This window comes from Anomaloglossus baeobatrachus, chromosome 4 (assembly GCF_048569485.1).
Source record: "Anomaloglossus baeobatrachus isolate aAnoBae1 chromosome 4, aAnoBae1.hap1, whole genome shotgun sequence".
Lineage (NCBI taxonomy): Eukaryota > Metazoa > Chordata > Amphibia > Anura > Aromobatidae > Anomaloglossus > Anomaloglossus baeobatrachus.
Genome location: NC_134356.1, coordinates 567,126,292 through 567,152,514, shown reverse-complemented (window position 1 = coordinate 567,152,514; position 26,223 = coordinate 567,126,292). Strand labels below are relative to the sequence as shown.

Here is a 26,223-nt window from a genome sequence, read left to right as displayed (position 1 = left end):
AATCTGCCAGGAATGAATATAACCAGTAATGATATGTTGGAAAGTAGTATATATAAAGCAATACCAAGAATGTGATTGGACAGAGACAATGAATAATAGAAAACGAGATAACCGCACACCATAAGAAAATGAAGCAAATGTGAAGTTAAATGGGCATTCAGCAGTTGGGTAGAACTCACAAAACTGTGGCTGAACAGGGAGAGAATCAGACCAGGAGAAGGTCACCAGAGCAAACCCCGAGGAATGACACATGCATAAGAGTGACACAAACAGCAAACAACCCAGGTACAAGGACAGTATATGGTGTTTTTCCATTATCTCATCACCATACACCCTGTGCAATCCACTAAAGAGCTGAGTGCTGACAGTAGTAGGCCCCCACTTACTAAGCCCGTGTACAGTTGCACGTGTGGAATGTCTGGCCCTCTGAATACAGTTACCTGAGTGTCATCCTTGTCTCCTCCTTCATCCTCCCCTTCCTTGGAGGGCTCAGACCCAGTAGGGGAAGTCACCTGTACGTTTACTGCGTTAGGGATATCACCTCCTTCATTTTTCTCATCTGCAAAGAAAGTAGAAATTAATAAAATGCTGTGCTGGTGATGTGGCATTGTGTTCATTACTCTCTAAAGCGCTGTAATAATTAAACTATCCATGGTGAATTATAAATGTCTAGTCTTCTACGTAGGACTCTCAATTTTGACTATTGGCCTTCTACGGTTTTACTCTAGCATGTAACCATGTGTCTTACCCTGTTTTGTTTAGGCAGTAATACTAATAAAAAGCTATTTACCTATATCTTTATATATCTTTCTCTCAGCATTCTGTATCATCTTCCTCACAAGAATGATAGGCATTGTCCCTATTACAAATGGCTGTATGATGCAAGCCAAGCAGGAAAAATGAGGGAATGTGGGACAAAAAAAAGAAATGGTCTGTAAAGGGGTTGTCCACTACTTTGAGAGGGGCCCAGGATGAAAAATAACTACCAGACCCATGCTGTTCCTTAATACTTCCGCTGGTGTCCACTTGTGGTCTCCTGGCTTCCTCTGCTGGCAGGGCATTATGTGACCACTTCAGCAGTCATGACACGGGTGGACAACCGATTAATGCAACCTGTGCAGCCACACAGTAGCCCAAGAGGTAATGGAGCCCATTTCCACCTCCAAAGCAGGTGAAATTATACATTATGATAAGCTATTTAACGGCAAAGTGCCCATATACTGCTCTTGCACATAGGAGGGGCCCTTTTCTGTTTGTGTCTGACTTCAACCGTTCATGTACCCAGGCATAATAAAAGGTAGCCAATAAACAAGAGAGGGAAAATGGCAGTGGTACTGAGGAGCATCTGGGATCGGGTAGGTGAGTGTCTTTTTTTTGTACCAATTAAATTAACTTTCAAGTTAGTAGACAATCCCTTTAAGCAGCCAATTTCTTTTGGTTCAGTTATCAATGCATATGAATGAACCAGCAATATGAGCAAGGATACAGTTCCGAAAATCATAATGAACTAGTGTCAAAACCTGAGAGAACCGATAGGTTGTAATTCTCAAATATCTGCTTATGAAATACCTGCCTCCATGACATTTAAGCTATGGATTTCTTTTGCAAAGTCTTATTATACCAAGAGCTCATTAGTTCCAAGTGGTTAGTTAGCTGCTCATAGTAAGAAATAAAGCCGGCCCATTCACAGGTTTTAGTAAATCTACAAGACCCAAACAAATCAAACCATGCTGAGTATATCCGAGAAAAGGTGCCTAAGAGACAGATTCCAGATCCAGTACCCACGTACGCATTTCAATACTTAATCTTCCCTAAATCTTGATTTAAAAAAAAACCCAAAACTAGATAAATGTTGGATTACATACTCATTTGAATGAATGAATATGTAAAAAAACAAAAACAACCAAGTGACTGACTGTCCATCAATGAATAGGATACCGCAAACAACAAAACTCAATGCTAGACCGGGACTCTATATAAACATCCAACACTTACATATCACTGGTTTTGGAGATTAGTGCATCTAATACTGCTGCTTTAAAGATTTGAGATGGCTCTATAACCATGTCTATATTGAACCATGTGTCAAATCGCACTTGTGTAAACTGGGCAGAGGGTGTACAGCCGGGGCCTGATCAATCCATTGTCAGGAAGATGAACATCGTCTGAGCCTACTTTTCTCACCTTTAGTTTTCAGGCATTTTTTTCCCTCTGTTGCTACTTTGGCCTTGGCCATGTTGTTCATGATTTCAGCCTTGTCTTTAAATTTTGCTGGAAAGGAGAAAATGTACTTACTGTTCACTCATTCAGTGCACACAAGAACTTGCTGCTGCCGGCAACAAGTGCACTTTTTCCATGCATAAATGTACTAAAACTACCTCTCCAACACAAGCAGCTGTCCTAGCTCTAGTGTAATGATTACATTGTCCATAGAAACCATTTTTACTGATATATGCAACTTCTACATACATACGGTGCCTTGTGAAAGTATTCGGCCCCCTTGAATTTTTCAACCTTTTCCCACATTTCAGGCTTCAAACATAAAGATAAACATTTTAATGTTATGGTGAAGAATCAACAACAAGTGGAACACAATTGTGAAGTTGAACGACATTTATTGCTTATTTTAAACATTTTAAATAAATAACTGAAAAGTGGGGTGTGCAATATGATTGGTCCCCTTTACTTTCAGTGCAGCAAACTGACACCAGAAGTTCATTGAGGATCTCTGAATGATCCAATTTTTGTCCTAAATGACTTTTGATGATAAATATGACACCTGTGTGTAATCAAGTCTCCGAATCAATGCACCTGCTCTGTGATAGTCTGTGTTCTGTTTAAAGCGTAGATAGCATCATGAAGACCAAGGAACACAACAGGCAGGTCCGTGATACTGTTGTGGAGAAGTTTAAAGCCAGATTTGGTTACAAAAAGATTTCCAAAACTTTAAACATCCCAAGAAGCACTGTGCAAGCGATCATTGAAATGGAAGGAGTATCATACCCCTGCAAATCTACCAAGACCCAGCCGTCCATCCAAACTTTCATCTCAAACAAGGAGAAGACTGATTAAAGATGCAGCCAAGAGATCCATGATCACTCTGGATGAACTGCAGAGATCTACAGCTGAGGTGGGAGAGTCTGTCCATAGGACAACAATCAGTTGTACACTGCACAAATCTGGCCTGTATGGAAGAGTGGCAAGAAGAAAGCCATTTCCCAAAGATATCCATAAAAAGTGTTGTTTAAAGTTTGCCACAAGCCATCTGGGAGACACACCAAACAAGTGGAAGATGGTGCTCTGGTCAGATGAAACCAAAATCGAACTATTTGGGCACAATGCCAAGCAATATGTTTGGCATAAAAGCAACAAAGCTCATCACTCTGAACACACCATCCCCACTGTCAAACATGGTGGTGGCAGCATGATGGTTTGGGCCTGCTTTTCTTCAGCAGGGACAGGGAAGATGGTTAAAATTGATGGGAAGATGGATGGAGCCAAATACAGGACCATTCTTGAAGAAAACCTGTTGGTGTCTGCAAAAGACCTGAGACTGGGACAGAGATTTGTCTTCCAACAAGACAATGATCCCAAACATAAAGCAATATCTACAATGGAATGATTCACAAATAAACGTATCCAGGAGTTAGAATGGCCAAGTCAAACTCCAGACCTGAATCCAATTGAGAATCTGTGGAAAGAGCTGAAAACTGCTGTTCACAAACGCTCTCCATCCAACCTCACTCAGCTCGAGCTGTTTGCAAAGGAAGAAGGGGCAAGAATTTCAGTCTCTCGATGTGCAAAACTGATAGACACATACCCCAAGCGACTTGCAGCTGTAATCGCAGCAAAAGGTGGTGCTATAAAGTATTAACTTAAAGGGGACGAATAATATTGCACGCCCCAATTTTCAGTTATTTACTTTTTTTAAAAAGTTTAAAATAAGCAATAAATTTTGTTCAACTTCAAAATTGTGTCCCACTTGTTGTTGATTCTTCACCATAACATTAAAATTTTGATCTTTATGTTTGAAGCCTGAAATGTGGGAAAAGGTTGAAAAATTCAAGGGGGCCAAATACTTTCGCAAGGCACTGTATATTTCGAATATATTCCACAGAAACTATCAATCCTGAGAGTCACATCTGCAACAAAAGTTGAAGCGTAGTATAGGAACTGGCATGCTAGAGAACCAGGAGTAGGCAGAGGAGATGTCAGCCTAGGGTGGCACTGAGGGTGGGAGTGCAATTTATGTATTATTTAAAAAAAAAAAAAAAAAAAAAAAAAAAATGAAAAGAAGAACTCCATTGGATCACACCAACTAAATGAGTCTGACTTTTCAGTAAAAAATAAGTACCTAGAAATATAGTCAGATAGCAGTCTGATTTTTGTCTTTATGTACCATGTAGTCAAATTATGAATGGGGGACGAGGCACTTGACAAGCAAACCTAAAACAGTAATGACTGCCACATACAATATAGTAGCCACATACATACACTACACCCCATACGTCATCAATATAAGTCATTAGTGTTCACAAATAACAATTTAACATAATTGGAACGTTTTTCTAGAAAATCTTTAATGTCCCTCAAAACTTTACAGCAGCAGTATTCTAGCATAAGTGAATCTTATTAATAGCTAGAGGAATGCCAAATAAAATATACAACTAATGGAAATTAGTACATTTTTATACAGTTGAAACCAGAAGTTTATATATTCTATCTAAAAAGACACTTATGAATGTTTTTCTCACTATCTAACATCAAATCAGAATAATCCTTTCCCGTTTTAGGTCAATTAGGAACCAAAATTATTTATATTTGCCAAATGCCAGAATAATAAGACCGAAGGAATGTTTTGAATCATTTTTATTACTTTCTGCAAAGTCAAAAGTTTACATACATTTCATTAGTATTTGGTAGCATTGCCCTTAAACTGTATGACTTGCGTCAAATGTTTTGGATCTCCTTCCACAAGCTTCTCACAATAGTTGGTAGGAATTTGGGCCCATTCCTCCTGACAACTGGCACTAACAGCCATGTTTGTAGGTCGCCTTGCTCGCAACGGGCTTTTCAGCTTTGCCAGTAAATTTTCAATCGGATTGAGATTTTTTTGATGGCCACTCCAAAACATTTACTTTGTTATCTTTAAGCCACCTTGTAACCAGTTTGGAAGTACTGTATGCTTTGGGTCATTGTCCATTTGGGAGACCCATTTCCACTCAAAATTTAAGTTCCTGGCTGATGTCTTGAGATGTTGCTTCAATATTGCCACATAATCTTCTTTCCTCGTGATGCCATCTACTTTGTGAAGTGCACCAGTCCCTCCTACAGCAAAACAACCCCACAACATTGATGTGCAATAATAAAAAAAAAATATGCATATATGTCTTTTTACAGAGTGTATACAAACTTTTGGTTTCAACTGTATATTGGCATTACTTCAGCAATGTCCTATAAAGAACAAAACAAGATCCTTAAAGTGGATCTATCATCAAATTACATATAGTAAAAAATCTTTCAGACCTAATAATGATGTTGTATTTTCTTTGAAAATCCATTTTGATATGTTTGTATAATCCTTCATGAAACTTTTTCTCTATGTCTTCCTTCTAGCTTGATTGACAGCTCTTCAGTGTCCCTTTCCCCTGCTGAGATCTTACACTGCTCTGTCAAAGCTGCAGCTGTGCTTCTGGAAGGGAGGCAAAGTCGGAATACACTTGTATTCATGAGTGATTCATCTCCTTTTTTTAAAGATTCGCCCTCATCACATTTGTAAAATGGGTCGGTTTCTGTCCTGTGATCTTGCCTTCAAAGGAAAATTCTGGGTTTTTGTGTAACTGGCTCAAGGTGTCAAGAGAGTGGCAACACATGGCCTACCAACTGTGGTGGTTGTGTGACTAAATGCTACGGAATGGGAAAAGACTTCATAACCTATCCCCTAAACCTTTACCATAAAAATCTATGGATCAAAATAAAGAGGCTTTAAATATGCAGATTGACACCCTAGAACGATGACAACATTGCTGAACCACACTGAGAAAAAGGAGTAACCAAGCCTCATTGACAGAAACGTTTATTAAGATTTTACACAGAGCATATTACGTCCCCGCTAGATTGAAGATATTATACCCTACTTGTTCTGACCAATATTTGAGTTTGTAACATGGTAGGTGACATGAAGCACACATGGTGGTCCTGCCCTGTGGTTTGAACATTCTGGAAACAAGTTGAGCATCTGATAAGAAACGTTATCGGAAGCTCTATCCAATTAGGGCTGACAGTCCTCCTGCTAGGTGACAAACCTAGAATACTCCCTAATAAATCCTTTTGCCTATTATGCTTTATCACCATGGCTGCAAAAATCCACATTGATACAAAATGGAAATCTTCCACGCTAGCGATACAAATTGTTAAGGACATAATTAACAAGATTATGCTGTTTAAACGCATAGAAGCGACAAGATTGGATAGACTAGAGTCCTTTCTTGACATCTGGTTACCTTGGAAAGACCTACACCAGGACCCGTCCAACAACCTCACTCAAGCCTTCCACTTATCTCCCTGACATAACTCGTGCGTACTAAACGTATGTAATTCAGCGCCGTAACATTCCTACCTCCCCGTTTCCATCACTGTTCTTCTCTTTCATTTCTCTTCTCTCCTTCTGCCTTTTTTTTTTTTTTACCCCTGCCCATATGTATATATTCTATTCCCCTCAGCTCTCCCTCCTTTCATCCTCTTCTCCCCTCTTGTTACTATTCCCTTTTCTTTCTTTTCCTCTATACTCTGAAAAGTAGTTATCACCTTGGAATTTGTACTCTTCAATGATATTGTGCACTTTGTACTTTTTCTATATGTTAATCTCCATTTTAAAAGGCATATATATTGATAATCACTTTTTCTCTTCTATATTTGGTTGATATAAAACAATAAAACATGTTTGGAACTAAATATGTAGATTGACAATGGGCCACCTGGGCTGGATAACATCATTCAAGTGACTGGGGAAGAATGAAGGCATATCCAAAGTAATTAAGGCAAGGATAATGTAAGATGGGGCAACCCACATGGGGATCAATTGCTAATGTAGTCCCTAATGAAAATGTACTACCTATGTTGCAAAAAAACAATATTCCATAGGAACATAGAACCTGAGAGGGAAGAACACTGGAAGGCTGGACATTATTAAGAGGGAAATGGAAAAAAAACAAAGTGTAGAACTTGTGAGTGTCAGTGAATTACACTGGATTTGATCTGGGCACTTCAGCTCTGGTACTGTTGCGGGCAGGTGACAGACCACAGCAAGGGGGCTGCTTGAGACGCTCAGATCCGGGGTCGTGGATGTGGCTCGAGTGGCAACTGGACCCGGGCGCGAGCACCCATCCGTAGCCCGCAAGTGACAAGAAGGGGGGATATTTACAGGGGAGAGTTTGTCAGTGACGCCACCCGTGGGTTGCGGTGATTATTAGTGGCACCGCCGCTGCCTTGGTACGGGGTGCCCGGGGCTATGGAGGTTCTCTACAGTTACATGGGATTCCAGGGTCTGGTCTGCAGAGAGTGCAGGAAACACCCTCAGCCCGTTCCACATTTCACATACACCAGGATTGGAGGGACCTCGACCAGAAAGGACTCATAGTGGGAACACCGGCGGTGACCTCGAATTGCTCAGGATAGGCTGGGGCCCATCACGGTGGTGACCGGTATCTCCTGGGCGAACTGGAACTGTGAGTAAAGAAACCTGAAACCTGCAGAGACAGTGTCCGCCTGTCCTTGCCGTCGCCTGGCGCTTTGGCGCCAGCCATCACTATTCCCCTCATCATCCGCCCCGCTCCACCTGTGGGGAGCAGAACCACCTTTGCTGTTATAACCATCCGCCCCGGAGGACAGCGACAGCAGCAGTGGCTAATCCCTGGCCGCGTACCACAGGTGGCGTCACGAGACAAACATCACCATCATCCTTATCCTCTTTTTGTGGACACCTCTGGATCACTAAACCAGACAGGGCGACTGGTGACATCCCCTGACCCTCACCAGCCCGGTGATGAGTATTTACCCTGACCCCGTGGGGTGCTCCAGTGGTAATCATGATTTAGGTTATCATATACAGGAAAAATCTTCCCACTTTCTTCTTTCTGCTTCAGAGTCATTTTCTTGAGGTATTTTTTAACCTCAATTTTTATTGTCTGCTTTTGTGAGTGTCCACGTCTCACCGCTGTATGTCGCAATTGGGAATAAAATTGCAGTGGCTGGCCTTTGTTTGACAGTGACTGATAGGTCCTCCACTTCCCTATTTGGTTCATGCTGATCTTGGCTGCATGCCCGGGTGCTAATTTATACTCAATCGCTGCTGTCGAACAACCATTGTGATTAATGAGGGGCCCATGAAAAATTTAGCTATCGACCACTTCTATTTTTTTTCTATTACCTTTTTTGAAGACTTCCTCATTGGTGGTGTGGCACCCCTGAGGCTTCAGTCGCCACAGGGTACTTCATCTCCCTTAAGATATAGTGCTGATCCTGGGTAAGTAGAGGTTAAACGCTGGTGCATCTCACATTCACACACCAAACACATTTAGGTGTTTTCCCATGGGGGGGATGGCTAGGGGTAGATAGGGGGGTGGCCATCATGAAGTATGGGACTTTCCCGGTCACTAGGACAACCACCTGTGGGACGGGCACCACTTGGTGAAAAGGGAAGGAGCAGCTATGGGCTGCCAATAACTCCTTATTACCCCGATTTGCCAACGCACCAGGGCAAATCGGGAAGAGCCGGGTACAGTCCCAGAACTGCCGCATATAATGTATGCGGCAATTCTGGGCGGCTGTTGGCTGATATTGTTAGGCTGGGGGGCTCCCCATAACGTGGAGCTCCCCATCCTGAGAATACCAGCCTTCAGCCGTATGGCTTTATCTGGCTGGTTTTAAAATTGGGGGGGACCGCACGCCGTTTTTTTTAATTATTTATTTCACTGCACAGAATAGACACGCCCACCGGCTGCTGTGATTGGGTGCAGTGTGACACCTGTCACTCAGCGTGGGGGCGTGTCTCACTGTAACCAATCATAGGCGCCGGTGGGCGGGTAAAGCAGGGAATACGAGATTGTTTAATGGGCGGCCGGCTTTTTCAAAACAGTAAAAGCCGCCGGAGCAGTGTGAATGCCGTGCAGAGCCGGGGATCGGTGAGTATATGAGAGAGGGGGATAGACTGACATGGACAGAGAGTGAGGGACAGAGATAGTGATGGACTGACAGAGATTAGTGAATGACAGACATTGTGAGGCGCTTCAGAATGCAGCTTTTCAGCTGCGCTCTGAAGCGGACCTTTTTTAAGCTGCGGTGCAGAGCGCACACCTGCGCACATAGCCTCAGACATCAAAATCGTATGAGGGATGTCACACGTTACAATTCACTAGGTTCATACAACAAAACGTCCAATGTATGAGGAATAAATGACGTGTATGCGATCACCGTATTTTAGTTCAATCTTGATTGCACGTAGGTGTCACACGCAAATACGTCACGAACGATGCAGGATGTGCGTCACTTACAACTTGACCCCGACGACGGATTGAAAGATTTATTGAAGCGTGTAAAGCAGGCATTAGTGACAGGTCCACTTTAAACTTAGCCTAATGGCCCCAAATGTCCTTCATTACTTTAGCAATGCGGAGTGTTACAAAATGTATTTTTGTCTGGAACACCAAGCCCTCTCATATAACACACACACAGACAAACCAGACCTTATCTTGAGCTCCACTGTTCTTGTTAACTGCCATTTCTTAATTACATTTCAAAATGAGGAAAGGGCAACTTGAAAAAGCTTTGTTATCTTCCTGTAGCCTGCTCCTGCTTTGTGGGCCTTTACCATTTTCATTTTAGTTTTAGGAACAAGGTTAGAGGAGGCTGGGTTTTTATAAAGCTGTGAAATTTGCATCACCTGGCCTTCCTATCAATGATAGTGAATACGTCATAACCCTAACAGGCTAATTAAGGTCTGAAACTGTGGTCAAAGTTATCTGAACGCACAAATCTTCAAGTGTCAAACTTTTGCATCTGCCCATTTTCCTTTTTGTAATTTTTAAAATGTAAAAGATGAAAAAAGAATATGTACAGTACAAACCAAAAGTTTGGACACACCTTCTCATCTCTAGAACAACTGTTAAGAGGAGACTTTGTGCAGCAGGCCTTCATGGTAAAATAGCTGCTAGGAAACCACTGCTAAGGACAGACAACAAGCATAAGAGACTTGTTTGGGCTGAAGAACACAAGGAATGGACATTAGACCAGTGGAAATCTGTGCTTTGGTCTGATGAGTCCAATTTGAGATCTTTGAATCCAACCACCGTGTCTTTGTAGAAAAGGTGAACAGATGGGTTCTACATGCCTGGTTCCCACCGTGAAGCATGGAGGAGGAGGTGTGATGGTGTAGGGGTGCTTTGCTGGTGACACGGTTGGGGATTTATTCAAAATTGAAGGCATACTAAACCAGCTTGGCTACCACAGCATCTTGCAGCGCCATGCTATTCCATCCGGTTTGCGTTTAGTTGGACCATCATTTATTTTTCAGCAGGACAATGACCCCAAACACACCTCCAGGCTGTGTAAGGGCTATTTGACTAAGAAGGAGAGTGATGGGATGCTTCGCCAGATGACCTGGCCTACACAGTCACCAGACCTCAACCCAATCGAGGTGGTTTGGGGTGAGCTGGACCGCAGAGTGAAGGCAAAAGGGCCAACAAGTGCTAAGCATCTCTGGGAACTCCTTCAAGACTGTTGGAAAACCATTTCTGGTGACTACATCTTGAAGCTCATCAAGAGAATGCCAAGAGTGTGCAAAGTATTAATCAAAGCAAAAGATGGCTACTTTGAAGAACCTAGAATATAAGACATATTTTCAGCTGTTTCACACTTTTTTTAAGTATTTCATTCCACATGTTTTCATTCATAGTTTTGATGTCTTCGATGTGAATCTACAATTTTTAGAGTCATGAAAATAAAGAAAACTCTGTGAATGAGAAAATGAGAAGGTGTGTCCAAACTTTTGGTCTGTACTATATATATACATATATACAGTGCCTACAAGTAGTATTCAACCCCTTGATTTAGCAGGTTTACACATTCAGAATTAACTTGGCAGTGTGAAATTTGGACTGTAGATCAGCCTGGAAGTGTGAAATGCACTGCAGCAAAAAAGAATGTTATTTCTTTTTTTATTTTTTTTTTAAATTGTGAAAAGTTTATTCAGAGGGTCATTTATTATTCAACCCCTCAAACCACAAGAATTCTCTTTGGTTCCCCTAAAGTATTAAGAAGTATTTCAGGCACAAAGAACAATGAGCTTCACATGTTTGGATTAATTATCTCTTTTTCCAGCCTTTTCTGACTAATAAAGACCCTCCCCAAACTTGTGAACAGCACTCATACTTGGTCAAGATGGGAAAGACAAAGGAGCATTCCAAGGCCATCAGAGACAAGATCGTGGAGGCTCACAAGGCTGGCAAGGGGTACAAAACCCTTTCCAAGGAGTTGGGCCTACCTGTCTCCACTGTTGGGAGCATCATCCGGAAGTAGAAGGCTTATAGAACTACTGTTAGCCTTCCACGGCCTGGACAGCCTTTGAACGTTTCCACCCGTGCCGAGGCCAGGCTTGTCCAAAGAGTCAAGAATAACCCAAGGACAACAAGGAAGGAGCTCCGGGAAGATCTCATGGTAGTGGGGACATTGGTTTCAGTCAATACCATAAGTAACGTACTCCACCGCAATGGTCTGTGTTCCAGACGAGCCCGTAAGGTACCTTTACTTTTAAAGCGTCATGTCAAGGCTCGTCTACACTTTGCTCATGATCACTTGGAGGACTCTGAGACAGACTGGTTCAAGGTTCTCTGGTCTGATGAGACCAAGATCGAGATCTTTGGTGTCAACCACACACGTGACGTTTGGAGACTGGATGGCACTGCATACGACCCCAAGAATACCATCCCTACAGTCAAGCATGGTGGTGGCAGCATCATGCTGTGGGGCTGTTTCTCAGCCAAGGGGCCTGGCCATCTGGTCCGCATCCATGGGAAGATGGATAGCACGGCCTACCTGGAGATTTTGGCCAAGAACCTCCGCTCCTCCATCAAGGATCTTAAGATGGGTCGTCATTTCATCTTCCAACAAGACAACGACCCAAAGCACACAGCCAAGAAAAGCAAGGCCTGGTTCAAGAGGGAAAAAATCAAGGTGTTGCAGTGGCCTAGTCAGTCTCCTGACCTTAACCCAATTGAAAACTTGTGGAAGGAGCTCAAGATTAAAGTCCACATGAGACACCCAAAGAACCTAGATAACTTGGAGAAGATCTGCATGGAGGAGTGGGCCAAGATAACTCCAGAGACCTGTGCCGGCCTGATCAGGTCTTATAAAAGACGATTATTAGCTGTAATTGCAAACAAGGGTTATTCCACAAAATATTAAACCTAGGGGTTGAATAATAATTGACCCACACTTTTATGTTGAAAATTTATTAAAATTTAACTGAGCAACATAACTTGTTGGTTTGTAAGATTTATGCATCTGTTAATAAATCCTGCTCTTGTTTGAAGTTTGCAGGCTCTAACTTATTTGCATCTTATCAAACCTGCTAAATCTGCAGGGGGTTGAATACTACTTGTAGGCACTGTATATATATAATTTTGACTAGGAGTGGCCAAAGTTTTATATGCCACTTTGTGTGACTTTTATATCTCAGGAGAAGGAGACATATACTGCGACATGTATGTAGAAATTATGTACCTATTAATGATTCTGTTCTCACTAGCGATACTCATTTTATGGTCATTATAGAGTATAGTACTATTAAAATTGCCCACACACATACTTAATATGGTATCCTCACAGTGTATACCCTCCCCACACACACACACAGTTTCATCCCACAAATATATTATATTACGTGATAACTACACAGTGCCTCCAACCCAGTATAATACCCCCACAGCATGATGCACTTAAAGTTCCCCCAATAGTATGCTATCCCCAAGCCCCGCCAAACTCACAAACTGTATCATATTCCCCACACAGTATAATGGTCCGTTTGCATGATGACCCCACAGCGCCCCACTCAGTTTAAGGGCCCCACACAGCCCTAAACACAGTATAAAGCCGCCATAGGCTCTCCCACAGAATGAGGGTCCCCATGCTGAATGAGAGTCCCCACAGCCCCCTACTCAGTATAAGGGTCCCTACAGTCCCTCACACAGTATAAAGGTCACCATAGCACCCAGACAGAATGAGAGTCCCCACAGTCCCCTACACAAAATGAGGGCCCTACAGCCCCCTTCACAAAATGAGGGCCCTCACAATCTCCAACTTAATATGGGGTCTCGCACAGTCCCCAAGAGCCCCTCACACAGTATTATGGCTTCCACCAACTCCCTACTCAGTATAATGGCTCCCACTCAGTATAATGTCCCCCTGACAGCCTCCCACGCATTGTAATTGCCCCCACGGGTGCTCAACTATGTATGTATGTATGTATGTATGATTGGCCCCCAAAAGCCCTCCATTCAGTATTATTGGCCATCATCTGCTCCCAAGTCAGTATGATGGCCCACACAATTACTGACCACAACTGCTAAAATTAAAGGGGTTGTCCACTACTTGGACAATCTCTATTCAATATATTTGCTCCCATTAAAGTAAAAATGCTTATATTCACCTCCGGTGCCAGTGCTGTTCTAGTGGTGTTGGTACTCGCTCTCCTGGGACCCAATCAGCTCTGGCTTCACTCTTCTTGTGTTTGGCCAAACTAGACATCAAGATGAAGTCAGAGCTGCAGCTGCTGCTCATCTTCTCTTGTCGTTTGATATGTCCAAAGGTCGTGAGTGTGACGCCAGCGATTATTAGCGGCAGGGCTCACATGACAAAACAATGTCAGGTGAGCCCCAGGAGAATGAGTACCAACATCACTGGAACAATATATAAGCATTGTTATTTTCCCATTCTCCTGGCATGCTGCTCCGGTCTGTGCAGTGTGAGTACTGAAGATCCAGCACAGCAGAGGCGATGTAGTGACAATATTGCACCTTCAGTGCATGTAATCTAAGATTCATGAGCACAGGCTGAATGTCGGATCATGGATCCTTTGGCTCCCTGATCCACTATTCCTTTCAATAAATCTGTGTCTTGAGGATGCATATATGGATGAAGGTGTAATGGCAGGGGAGGTAGGAGGGCACTGGGGGATACTTGCTTTCCTACCAACACAAGCTATACCCCTGAATAGTATACTGAACAATTATGGTGGCAACAGGTAGGTTGATTATAAAGGATCGTTAGTCTACATTACCAAATATATGATAAGTACAGTCCATTATACAATACAGCGGACAGAAGAGTGTGCAAAAGAGGATCTGCCTCAAAATATAGCATTTTTTTTATTGAATATATTGTATACTGTCTCATTTTTTTTATACTCTATTTTATAATAAAACCAGAACCAGTTTTCTAACTTGATGCCCTTATTATTTTTCCAGCCACATTATACATAAGGCCTGTGAGCCTAACAATCTGCAGCTTGCAAATTCATAGAAATATTGTCAGTAAGAAGAATAGAAGCCATGTGGCTCTCAGGATTAAACAGATCAGGCTCAGGGCTGTTGGCTGCTGTCCAGGTTTGATGAGATTTTTGATAATCTGGTCAGTAATACACCTAACATGAGCGGCACACAGTAGAGGTCGGTGAGTAGAGCTTCAATGTCATAAGACCAGGTGTGTTCAACGATTAGGAAATATACACACAGCCGCTTGTTATATAATCTTCAACTAAGGTGGATGCAGACAAGTAAAAGTCATTAGGTTGAAAGGAATATTTCCGGAAGAACAGAAATATTCACATAAAATATATTTTCCATCACAGATTTTTCTGTACAAAATTTACAAATGAGCCAAAAATTGGGTCAACATTAAAGAAACCTAAGATACTAACAATAGTGATGAGCGGGTACTACAATACTCGGGTGCTAGGGTCTCGTAACAAGCAGTTGGAAGCTCAGATGAGAGCAACTCCAGGAAATCTTCAGGAAAAATGTTTGAGTTCCCTATAGACTTCCATTATACTCGGGTACTTGAGTCGCACCCATTTAGTGCTCGCTCATCATTAAAAAAAATAAATGACCAAACACCCTGCAGTAAGTAATTAAGTAGTAATAATCCATGTAAAAAAACATAAGATACTTTGTTGACAATATTTTGTTCAAAGAGTGTAAAATTCATTCCACCATGACAATTTGTACCTAGTCAGGATGGTCCCTAACTCTTTTAGTTCACCTCACTACATGCCAGCAGGCCTCAGAATAGACAGGGGCAGAGTAAAGGGTGCTTTACACGCTGCGATATCGGTACCGATATCACTAACGAGCGTACCCGCCCACCCACCTCCTTCCTTTCTCATTGCCGATGGACGCAGGTAAGGAGATGTCCGTCGTTCCTGTGGTGTCACACATAGCGATGTGTGCTGCCGCAGGAACGATGAACAACATCGTACCTGCAGTAGCAACGATATTAAGAAAAGGAGCAACATGTCAATGAGCAACGATTTTTCACGTTTTTGCGCTCGTTGATCGTCGCTCCTTGGTGTCACACCCTGCGATGTCGCTAACGACGCCGGATGTGCGTCACTAACGACATGACCCCGACGATATATCGTTAGCGATGTCGCAGCGTGTAAAGCACCCTTAAGACTCAGGCCTGATTGCTTCAACACTTTCTTGTGGAAATCTATATAGACAAAATGCACAACCCAAAAAGTCACTATTAGGCTGGGGCCACAAGGGGACTACTGCGATCCCCTTGCATGACACTCGGCTCGCGCTGGCAGTACAGCAGAGCCGAGTGTCATGCGTGTGTCCTTGCAACTGAGGTCCGTTCATGCGAGCAGACCTCAGCTGCGGGGGGCGGGCCGGCTCTCAGGAGGGGAGGGAGGGATTTCTCTCCCTCTCTCCTGCGTAGCCGGCTATTGCCATTCTCGCACTGCACTAGCAGTACACCGGTGTACCGCGAGTGCAGTGCGATTTTTCTCTCGCCCCATTCACTTGAATGGGTGCGAGAGAAAGAGTCTCGCATTACACCCGCAGCATGCTGCGATTGTTTTCTCGGTCCGATTAGGGCTGAGAAAATAATCGCTCGTGTGTGCTGTCACACAGGCTAGAATTGGTCCGAGGGGAATGCGATGTTTTATCGCACTCCACTCACACTGTTTTTCTCGCCGTGTGGCTTAGGCCTTAAAGAAAGGTACAAGCACAAGTTTTGTAACATAATACAGTTTTAAATAAGATGAGTTGAACAGTAGAAATAGTAGTGTTTAAAACATAATACCTAGATGTTGTGTCTAATAAACTTCAATACGCATTACTTACAAGAGGTCTACCATGCTTACTGTAACTCCATACAATTCTATGAGAGCTATCCAAACTGCAGCGCCGAACTATGCTTCAATACACAGTGTCAGCCAACACTCCAGACAAGCACGGTCCTCCATTCAAACCCCCAATGATTTACTATTTATGACCTATCCTGCATTTCAGTGATATATGTTCATGGCTAGAACACTGCACTGAACCCTTCTTATGCTCTCTAAGACACCAAATATTAGACAAAACCTTATAACCTCTCCGTATTAGGGGAGACTGAGAAATGAAATGTTTGGAGCCAAAAGAATAGCTACTGTTTAGAAGCCATGGAAATGCACAAAGATAAATGTCTTTGATGTAAACCCAATTCTTACCCTGTAATTTGAAGGGAACCTGACAGTCGATCCATGCTGCCTGAATCCCAGTCAACTTTATTCAACATAGGGAGGGATCGGGTCTCAGACTCCTTCGGTCCCAGACCACCACCTGAGACCTAGCCAAAAGTCCCCAGGGAGCTCCAACTCCCAGCTCCTCACTCTTTGGGAGCTACTACTTCACTGACTCTAAGCTCTGCACTGCTCTCCACTTCCTCTCCCTGATTTCCTCCCTCCCACCAGTCTGCCTGACCCCTAGACAAGTGGCCCTTTTCCAGCTAGACCTCCCACTGGTGTGTCTGACAGGGTGTGGTGTGAGGTGTGACTAGGATTTAAATGCTGATGGACCAATACCAATGTTTAGGATCCCAGAACCATGGGGGTTTGATTTCTGCACTAGGAGAAAAGAGGGTGCAGTACCCTGTGACACCCTGACTAGTTCAGGGGCGTCACAAAACCACTGGGGATCGGTTTCTTGGACTAGTCACTGGAGATTCCTCGTCCTCGGTCGGCTTTTAAAACCATGTTATCACAGATTTTCAAAGTAAAACATGGGCATCTGCAATAACAGAACAGGTCACAGATTCATGCTGCACTTGGTTTGAGCTGCTTGAATCTGCTGAAAGGTTGCCTCAATACTATGGCCATAGCCTCAAACCAGCCATGGTCATAAGATCAAACATCAGTTTTCTCAGGAAGGAGTCAAGACCTAGCAGGCAAGTGAGTCGTGTCAGTCATAGTTCCCCTCATAATACAACTTATGTCCTACAACAAGAAGCCACTTCTATGTGACAACCTTTATTGTAAAATTCTGTACAGTAGTTTGGAACAATTAATATGAAGAAGTTTGCAAGGCAGATTGTATATGAATGATTTGTATGGCAGGACATAATGGGGTCGAAAAAAGATATACGTCCATCCAGTCTATCTATGAGAGGGAAAATGTTTTGGAAACAGTATAAAATGGAGAATTTAAAATTTTGTACTTCCTTTTGATCCAAAGGAAGAATTCGGAGAAAGAAGAAAAAAAATAAAGAGTTTGACCCAATCTGCTCTAAAAAAATGTTCTTTGACTGGATCAGCATTTAAAGAACGATTTCCTACATTTATATTTCAAGAAATCATAAAAGCAATTTGTGGTGACCCCGGCTCCTAGGGTGACTATTCCACATAGATTTACAGTGGAAAAAAACAACCTTTCAGATGCATGAGATTGAAGTGTCAGGAGAGGGCAGAATAAGCTAAAAATTAAGACCAAGGACGGCAATGCTTTAACCCCTTTCCTCCACAGCCAATTTTCGTTTTTGCTCTTTTTTTTTTTTAACCTCCTCTTCTTCCAAGAGCCATGATTTAATTTTGTTTTTTTTTTTAATTGTCCACATAGATGTTTGACAGCTTGTTTTTTTTGGTATGAGTTGTAGTTTTGATGACACCATTCATTTTATTATTCAATGTACTCATAAATAGTAAGAATCCAAGTGTGGTTAAACATTATTTTTTTTAAAAATGCTTCCGCCATGGTTTTTTGTTTTAATTTTACAGCATACATAATGTGGTAAAAGTTAGGTTATGTGCCCATGTTGCATTTTTATGTGCAGGAAATCTACACATAAAAACGCATGCAGTCATATGAAAAAGTTTGGGCACCCCTATTAATGTTAACCTTTTTTCTTTACAACAATTTGGGTTTTTGCAACAGCTATTTCAGTTTCATATATCTAATAACTGATGGACTCAGTAATTATTCTGGATTGAAATGAGGTTTATTGAACTAACAGAAAATGTGCAATTCGCATTTAAACAAAATTTCACCGATGCAAAAGTATGGGCACCTCAACATAAAAGTGACATTAATATTTTGTAGATCCTCCTTCTGCAAAAATAACAGCCTCTAGTCGCTTCCTGTAGCTTTTAATGAGTTCCTGGATGAAGGTATATTTGACCATTCCTGTTTACAAAACAATTCCAGTTCAGTTAAGTTTGATGGTCGCCGAGCATGGACAGCACGCTTCAAATCATCCCACAGATATTCAATGATATTCAGGTCTGGGGACTGGGATGGCCATTCCAGAACATTGTAATTGTTCCTCTGCATGAATGCCTGAGTAGATTTGGAGCGGTGTTTTGGATCATTGTCTTGCTGAAATATCCATCCCCTGCGTAACTTCAACTTTGTCACTGATTCTTGCACATTATTGTCAAGAATCTGGTGATACTGAGTTAAATCCATGCGACCCTCAACTTTAACAAGATTCCTGGTGCCGGCATTGGCCACACAGCCCCAAAGCATGATGGAACCTCCACCAAATTTTACTGTGGGTAGCAAGTGCTTTTCTTGGAATGTTGTGTTTTTTTGCCTCCATGCATAACGCCTTTTTGCATGACCAAACAACTCAATCTTTGTTTCATCAGTCCACAGGAAGGTTCTTCAAAAATGTAACTGGCTTGTCCAAATGTGCTTTTGCATATCTCAGGCGACTCTGTTTGTGGCGTGCTTGCAGAAACGGCTTCACTCTCCCATACAGTTTCTCCTTGTGCAACGTGCGCTGTATTGTTGACCGATGCACATTGACACCATCTGCAGCAAGATGATGCTGCAGGTCTTTGGAGGTGGTCTGTGGATTGTCCTTGACTGTTCTCACCATTCTTCTTCTCCTCTGCCTTTCTGATATTTTTCTTGGCCTGCCACTTCTGGGCTCAACAAGAACTGTACCTGTGTTCTTCCATTTCCTTACTATGTTCCTCACAGTGGAAACTGACAGTTTAAATCTCTGAGACAACTTTTTGTATCCTTCCCCTGAACAACTATATTGAATAATCTTTGTTTCAGATCATTTGAGAGTTGTTTTGAGGAGCCCATGATCCACTCTTCATAGGAGATTCAAATAGGAGAGCAACTTGCAAGTGGCCACCTTAAATACCTTTTCTCATGATTGGATACACCTGCCTATGAAGTTCAAAGCTCAATGAGGTTACAAAACCAATTTAGTGCTTTAGTAAGTCAGTAAAAAGTAGTTAGGTGTGTTCAAATCAAGAAATTGAAATTTTGTTTAAATGCGGATTGCACATTTTCTGTTAGTACAATAAACCTCATTTCAATCCAGAAATATTACTGAGTCCATCAGTTATTATCTATATGAAAAAGAAACAGCTGTTGCAAAAACCCAAATTGTTGTAAAGAAAAAAGGTTAACATTAATAGGGGTGCCCAAACTTTTTCATATGACTGTATTTTGGCAGGAAAAAAGCAGCTGAAAAAACGCACATTTCTTTTATTACTTTTGTTCGTTCAATTAAAACATTTCCTTGGTCGTAAAGGAGTTAAACACCCCCCCCATCAGAGATTGACAGCTGCACTTAAGTAGTTAACAGCTAACGAAGGAGCTGATCTCCGCCCACGTCTGTTAGTGGCAGATGCCGGCGATATAATTTAGCCAGTATCTGCAGCTTGTAGAGACAGCTCAGCTTTTACCATATAGTGTACTGAACCATATATTGTACTAAAACATGGGATCAAAATTCCAAGTGATGTGGAGTAATAAAAAATAAAAAAGCTATTGTTTTTTGGTATTTTATTTTTAAAGCATTGATTGTGTGGTAAAAATGACATGACAATTTGATCCTCTAGATCAGTTAGATAATATGAATACCAATTTTAGTGGTGTATCTAGGGGGGGCTAGTGGGGCATCTGCCCCAGGTGCAGCAGGTGGTGCTGTCAGGCTGTCTGAGGCAGCGCTCTGAGAGTCTCCCTGGCGGCTGTGTTTACCGCCCTCCGTAGTGGGAGCTATTCTCGGAGTCCAGCAGTCAAGCTGACAGCCGGACTCAAAGTGTGGCTCCCTGTGATCAATTACAGGGCACAGGGCGTCGGCTGGCAGAGGGAGGACTTCCCTTCTGCCTTTGGCTCCTGCAAGATCTCCTGTCAGATTGCAGTTAGAAAGAGAGTGATGGGGAGGAGGGGCCTTCACGGGGCTGAGGAGGCTGCATATTGCCATGTGCTCAGCCTCTCCCCCTCCTGTCCTGTGCACTCAGGCCTCTGTGCTCGGCTGTTCAGGTCTAGCACCGTAGAGGAGTCAGGAGACGAGAATGAAGCCAGCGCTGATTGGCCACACATTAACCAGTCAGTGCCCGGCAGCTGCATCCATCTTACATTGGCGTTAGTCAGGAACTTGTTCTGCACCTGATCTTACAGGAGCAACTAAGCAGCAGGTACTTATATCTGAGCTAAGTGTGTTTATATCTAATATATACCACCATATATCTAATGTATTAGTGACTTCAGTATATGTATGCTGTACATGGCCAGTGTGTCAGCTGTGTGCGGTATACGACCAGTGTGTCAGAGCTGTGTGCGGTATACGACCAGTGTGTCAGAGCTGTGTGCGGTATACGGCCAGTGTGTCAGAGCTGTGTGCGGTATACCGCCAGTGTGTCTAATCGGCCAGGGTCCAGCACCTGGCACCCTCACCAATCGGCTGTTTTTATTGCTCGTGGCAGCTGTAGACAGCCAGAGTGCTCAATTCCAGATCTGCTCCGTCTTCTGATCGTGGCCGTGGCTGGGTACTGTACATCTGCTTGTATCCAAATCAATGAGGTGGATGTGCAGTACCCAGCATACTTGACCTCACATGACCTACTCTCGCCACTGACATGGGAGAATCCTAAGGGTGCAGAACATGCATTGTGAGAATTCAGAAGCCTGCAGTTTCCTAGAGTGACTGCAGACTTTCTTCATAAACCTGGACAACCCTTTTAACTATAAAATTAAGCAATGTAGCCCAGTGATAACAACATGTAATATACTCCCTATAAGGGTACGTGCCCATGATCAGGATTCACTGCGTCCTGGTCGCAGCGGATCTTGAACTGCGGGGCTGCAGGAGGACACAGGGGACTGCAGCTGCTTGTATCCACGATCAGGGTTCAGTACACTGCGGTCTCCTGCTTGTGTTTTCCCTATATAGGATGCATGCGAATCCGCAGCAAACAATTGACATGCTGCGGCTTGGAAAGATGCACCGCAGGTCAGTGTTTGAGCAGAAAAAAAACAAGCACAGTGGGCACGGGATATCTAGAAATCCCGTCCACTATGCTTGTACTGTACACCGCAGCATTTTGGAAGCAGCTGAAACAGGCTACATCCAAAACGCTGCAAACACTGATTAGGATTCATTCTAGTTCCAGCAGTCATCACGTGGCCACTCCACTCATGCAATTTTCATATTTAGTCATGTGACAATTTGCTTCTCTTTCTACGTCTGTTTTTCATTGAACATTGAGAGTGTTAAGAAAGTAGCTTGTCTGCACGTGACTAAGTGTGCAAATCATATATGATTGAGCGGTCACAATACAACTACCCAAACCGTGGGGGGGCGCCAAACTGAATTCTTGCCCCAGGTGCCAGAAAGCCTAGCTACAACTCTGACCAATCTTATATATATTTGTTTCTATTGTAGAAGATAAAAAAATTCAAACCTTGTTAAACAAAAAAAGTGTACGTCAGAGACAAGAGGGGAACTACAACTTGAATGCCAAATCAAAATCTTGACTGTTGGAGATCAAGTCTGGTTTAAGAAGAATCATTGGAACAGCAAGGTAGATGAGAAGTGCGACATTAGCCCTTATGTCATTCGAGTTATTCCTCTACCTGGAGTAGACGTCTACCAGATGTCTAAAGAACATGGAGACAACCAAGATGGTACACTGCAGTCAGCTGAAGCTTTGCTTGACAGATGACATTCAAGATCCCTCCAGAGATGACAGCGGAGATTACATGGCCAACTATCCACAGGATGACTTCAGAGCCGATTCAAGGGATAATCCTGCAGATACTGCCTTTCGGGATGAGGTACCCACGCATGAAAAGTCAGAGTCAGCTACAGGTTGTAAAGGTAATATGTTTCCTGTTGGCTGGCCATTTGGTCCTTGTTTGCAGAAATCCATCCCACATTTTGTCTCTGTGGGAGTCGATCTGGAGAAGCTGAGGAGAAAGGTAAAGGAGCAGCTATAGCTCCTGTATAGCTACCGTATCAGAATCCAGAGCCTCAGCTGCAGATAATTGTGTGGTTAGGATTGTGCATGCCAGCTGAAAGAGAAGCTAAAGAATCACTGCATCTGATGTATAACCACATGACTACCCTGGAAAGTAACTGTGATTGCTGAATAGGAACTGCACCTGTGTGCAAGCATCATTCATCATGATGCACCTATATACTTTAGAAAACAACAAATTGACTTGTTTACTGCTCCACTGTCTTCCTTGCTCTCTGGACTAATCGCATTACACCACATTACACCACACTGCCAGGAATCCAAGTAACGTGAGTGCACTCTGGTGCCATGAACTCTTTTCTTTTAGTTTTCTTCTTTTTGTCACTGCCATGGTGATGTGGTACCTTCCGCAGACCACATGGTCCATGGTACATGACACCACCACATGCCCCCATGCAGTATGATGGCATCACATTCCTTTGCTCATACTGTATGATGAAACCACATCTCCCACACCATACAATGCTGTCACATACCTCCCATACAGTATATTGCTGTCACGGGGCATGAAATGACAGAACAGGGGCTCCTAGGCTGGCCCTCAGATTTGAGACATTGCACTGTCCCTTATCTTACAGGTAGGCTTGATGGTAGCCACGTCAGAGCTCCCAGCGTGACCCTGACTCCTATCCAAGCCCTGATCCTACTCTCCCTTGGGGCGGGCCGGAAACACAGTAACAAAACCCAACAGTAACAACACGGACAAGGGAGAACGAAAACTCGTACACACTGCACTCAAATACAGAGGAGAGACAATATGTGAACAGGGAAATAAAGAAAAAGGAAGAAAGCAAACACACAACAGGGGAACTTCACACCACTCACCAAATAGCAACTACAGATCACCACAAACTAGATTAACACCAAGACTGGAATCGCTGGAGCTAAGCTGAAGCTAGAATCGGTGCTGAGTAGCAAGGTCCAGAATATTATATAGGAAGGAGATGGCTGTGATTGATAATTAGCAACCTGAGGTCCTAGCAGAGTTCCCAAGGTCATCGGGAATTAATTCCTGCAGCACTGAAGAACAAAGCACTTGAAACAGCCGACACCCAGCTCTGGCTGAACAAATAGAAGACATCAGGTTGCCTGTCAGGCTCAGCAGTGTAAACAGAGCCTGACACCGCCATGACATGTAATGAATCTGGACCTGAACATCACATGACAATTTTCACCACATTCCACCCAATACAGCATGATGCCTCCACATCCTATTCATACAGTATGATGCCACAACATCACCAAATACAGTGTAATGCCAACACATTTACCTACAGTATAATGCCACCATATCCAGTACCTCTCATACAGTATGATACCACCACAACTACCCCACATTGTATGATCTGTATGATGCCACTACATCCCCCATACAGTATGAGAAAGATCCTACCACATCCCCCATACAGTATGATACCATCACATCTCCCCCATACAATATGATGCCACCACATTCCCGCAAACGGTTTGATGCCACCACAGCCCCTCATGCAGTATGCTGCCACCACATTACCCTATACATTATAATGCACCCACATCCACACCAAACAGTATTATTCCCACACAGCATATTGCCCCAACGGCTCTTACACACAGTATAATGCCCCCACATCGCCATCACGTCACCCCCATACAGTATATTCCTACCACATCAAATAATATTTCAAATAATGCATATAGGGAATATACTCTACAGCAGTGACAAAAATTATCAAAATACAAATTTTACTTATACAAAAAAATTAAAAACACACATATATAAAGAGGGTTTTTTTGTCACTATATTGATACCACATCCCCACCATACAGTATGATGCATCCCACCCATTCTCTCTCTCTCTTTCTCTTCTATCTTTTGCTCTGGCAAAAATTAAGAGACCTCTGCAAAATTGTCAGGTTTTCTGATTTTTCCATTTATAGGTATATTTTTGAGTGAAATGTAAATTGTTCTTTTATTCTATAAACTACTGACAACATGTCTCCAAATTTCCAAGCGATAAATTTTGTATTTATTTTCTGAAAATGAGAAATGGTCAAAATAACAATGCATTGCTTTCAGACCTCAAATAATGCAAAGAAAACAAGCTCATAATCATTTAGAAACAACAATACTAATGTTTTATCTCAGGAAGAGTTCAGAAAACAATATTTTGTGGAATAACCATGATTTATAATCACAGCTTTCATGCGTCTTGACACGCTTTCCACCAGTCTTTCACACTGCTTTTGGGTGACCTTATGCCACTCCTGGTGCAAAAATATAAGCAGTTCTTCTCTGTTTGATATGGGGAGATAAGGTATGCACACCAGTGACTATGGAAGGGGAATACATGGAATAGCAGAAACTGCTGTGTGAATACTGACATGAAAAATTCAATAGCTATTTGTAAGAATGAAATGTGAAAAATGGAACCTGCATTACTGCCATGAATATATGAATAAAGAGAAATTTAGCTACTGAATTGATCAATGCAATAGAGCCCCAACACTACGCCAAAGTATTTCTCTACGTTGGGGTCCCTAGCTTGTGTGTGTCCTCTCATGCAGTTAAAAAACTTACCGTGTATGGGAGGCTGAGACCCAGGCTATATATACGATGTGGATTGGCAATAGGTGTGTATGGGGAGGGTTCACAAACGAAAAACTACTAACAATAAGGAATAACGTTTGGAACTCCATTCTATGTCTGAACTGGGTGCAAAAAACTTAAAAAACATCACTATGGGGAGATAAGGTATGCACACCAGTGACTATGGAAGGGGAATACATGGAATAGCAGAAACTGCTGTGTGAATACTGACATGAAAAATTCAATAGCTATTTGTAAGAATGAAATGTGAAAAATGGAACCTGCATTACTGCCATGAATATATGAATAAAGAGAAATGCAGTTAAAAAACTTACCGTGTATGGGAGGCTGAGACCCAGGCTATATATACGATGTGGATTGGCAATAGGTGTGTATGGGGAGGGTTCACAAACGAAAAACTACTAACAATAAGGAATAACGTTTGGAACTCCATTCTATGTCTGAACTGGGTGCATACCTTATCTCCCCATAGTGATGTTTTTTAAGTTTTTTGCACCCAGTTCAGACATAGAATGGAGTTCCAAACGTTATTCCTTATTGTTAGTAGTTTTTCGTTTGTGAACCCTCCCCATACACACCTATTGCCAATCCACATCGTATATATAGCCTGGGTCTCAGCCTCCCATACACGGTAAGTTTTTTAACTGCATGAGAGGACACACACAAGCTAGGGACCCCAACGTAGAGAAATACTTTGGCGTAGTGTTGGGGCTCTATTGCATTGATCAATTCAGTAGCTAAATTTCTCTTTATTCATATATTCATGGCAGTAATGCAGGTTCCATTTTTCACATTTCATTCTTACAAATAGCTATTG

At 42.6% G+C, this 26,223-nt stretch overlaps 1 protein-coding gene across 1 annotated transcript in view; it reads right to left on the bottom strand.

Moving 5' to 3' along the window:
• The window catches only part of SLC24A1 (solute carrier family 24 member 1), a 95,717-nt gene that overhangs the window by 29,230 nt on the left and 40,264 nt on the right, over window positions 1-26,223 (bottom strand). Inside the window, exons 4-5 of the mRNA XM_075342858.1 lie at window positions 2,185-2,271; window positions 441-559 (exon numbers count right to left, since the gene is read on the bottom strand). Coding sequence (XP_075198973.1) covers window positions 441-559; window positions 2,185-2,271 — 206 coding nt within the window. The remainder of the gene's footprint in view (window positions 1-440; window positions 560-2,184; window positions 2,272-26,223) is intronic.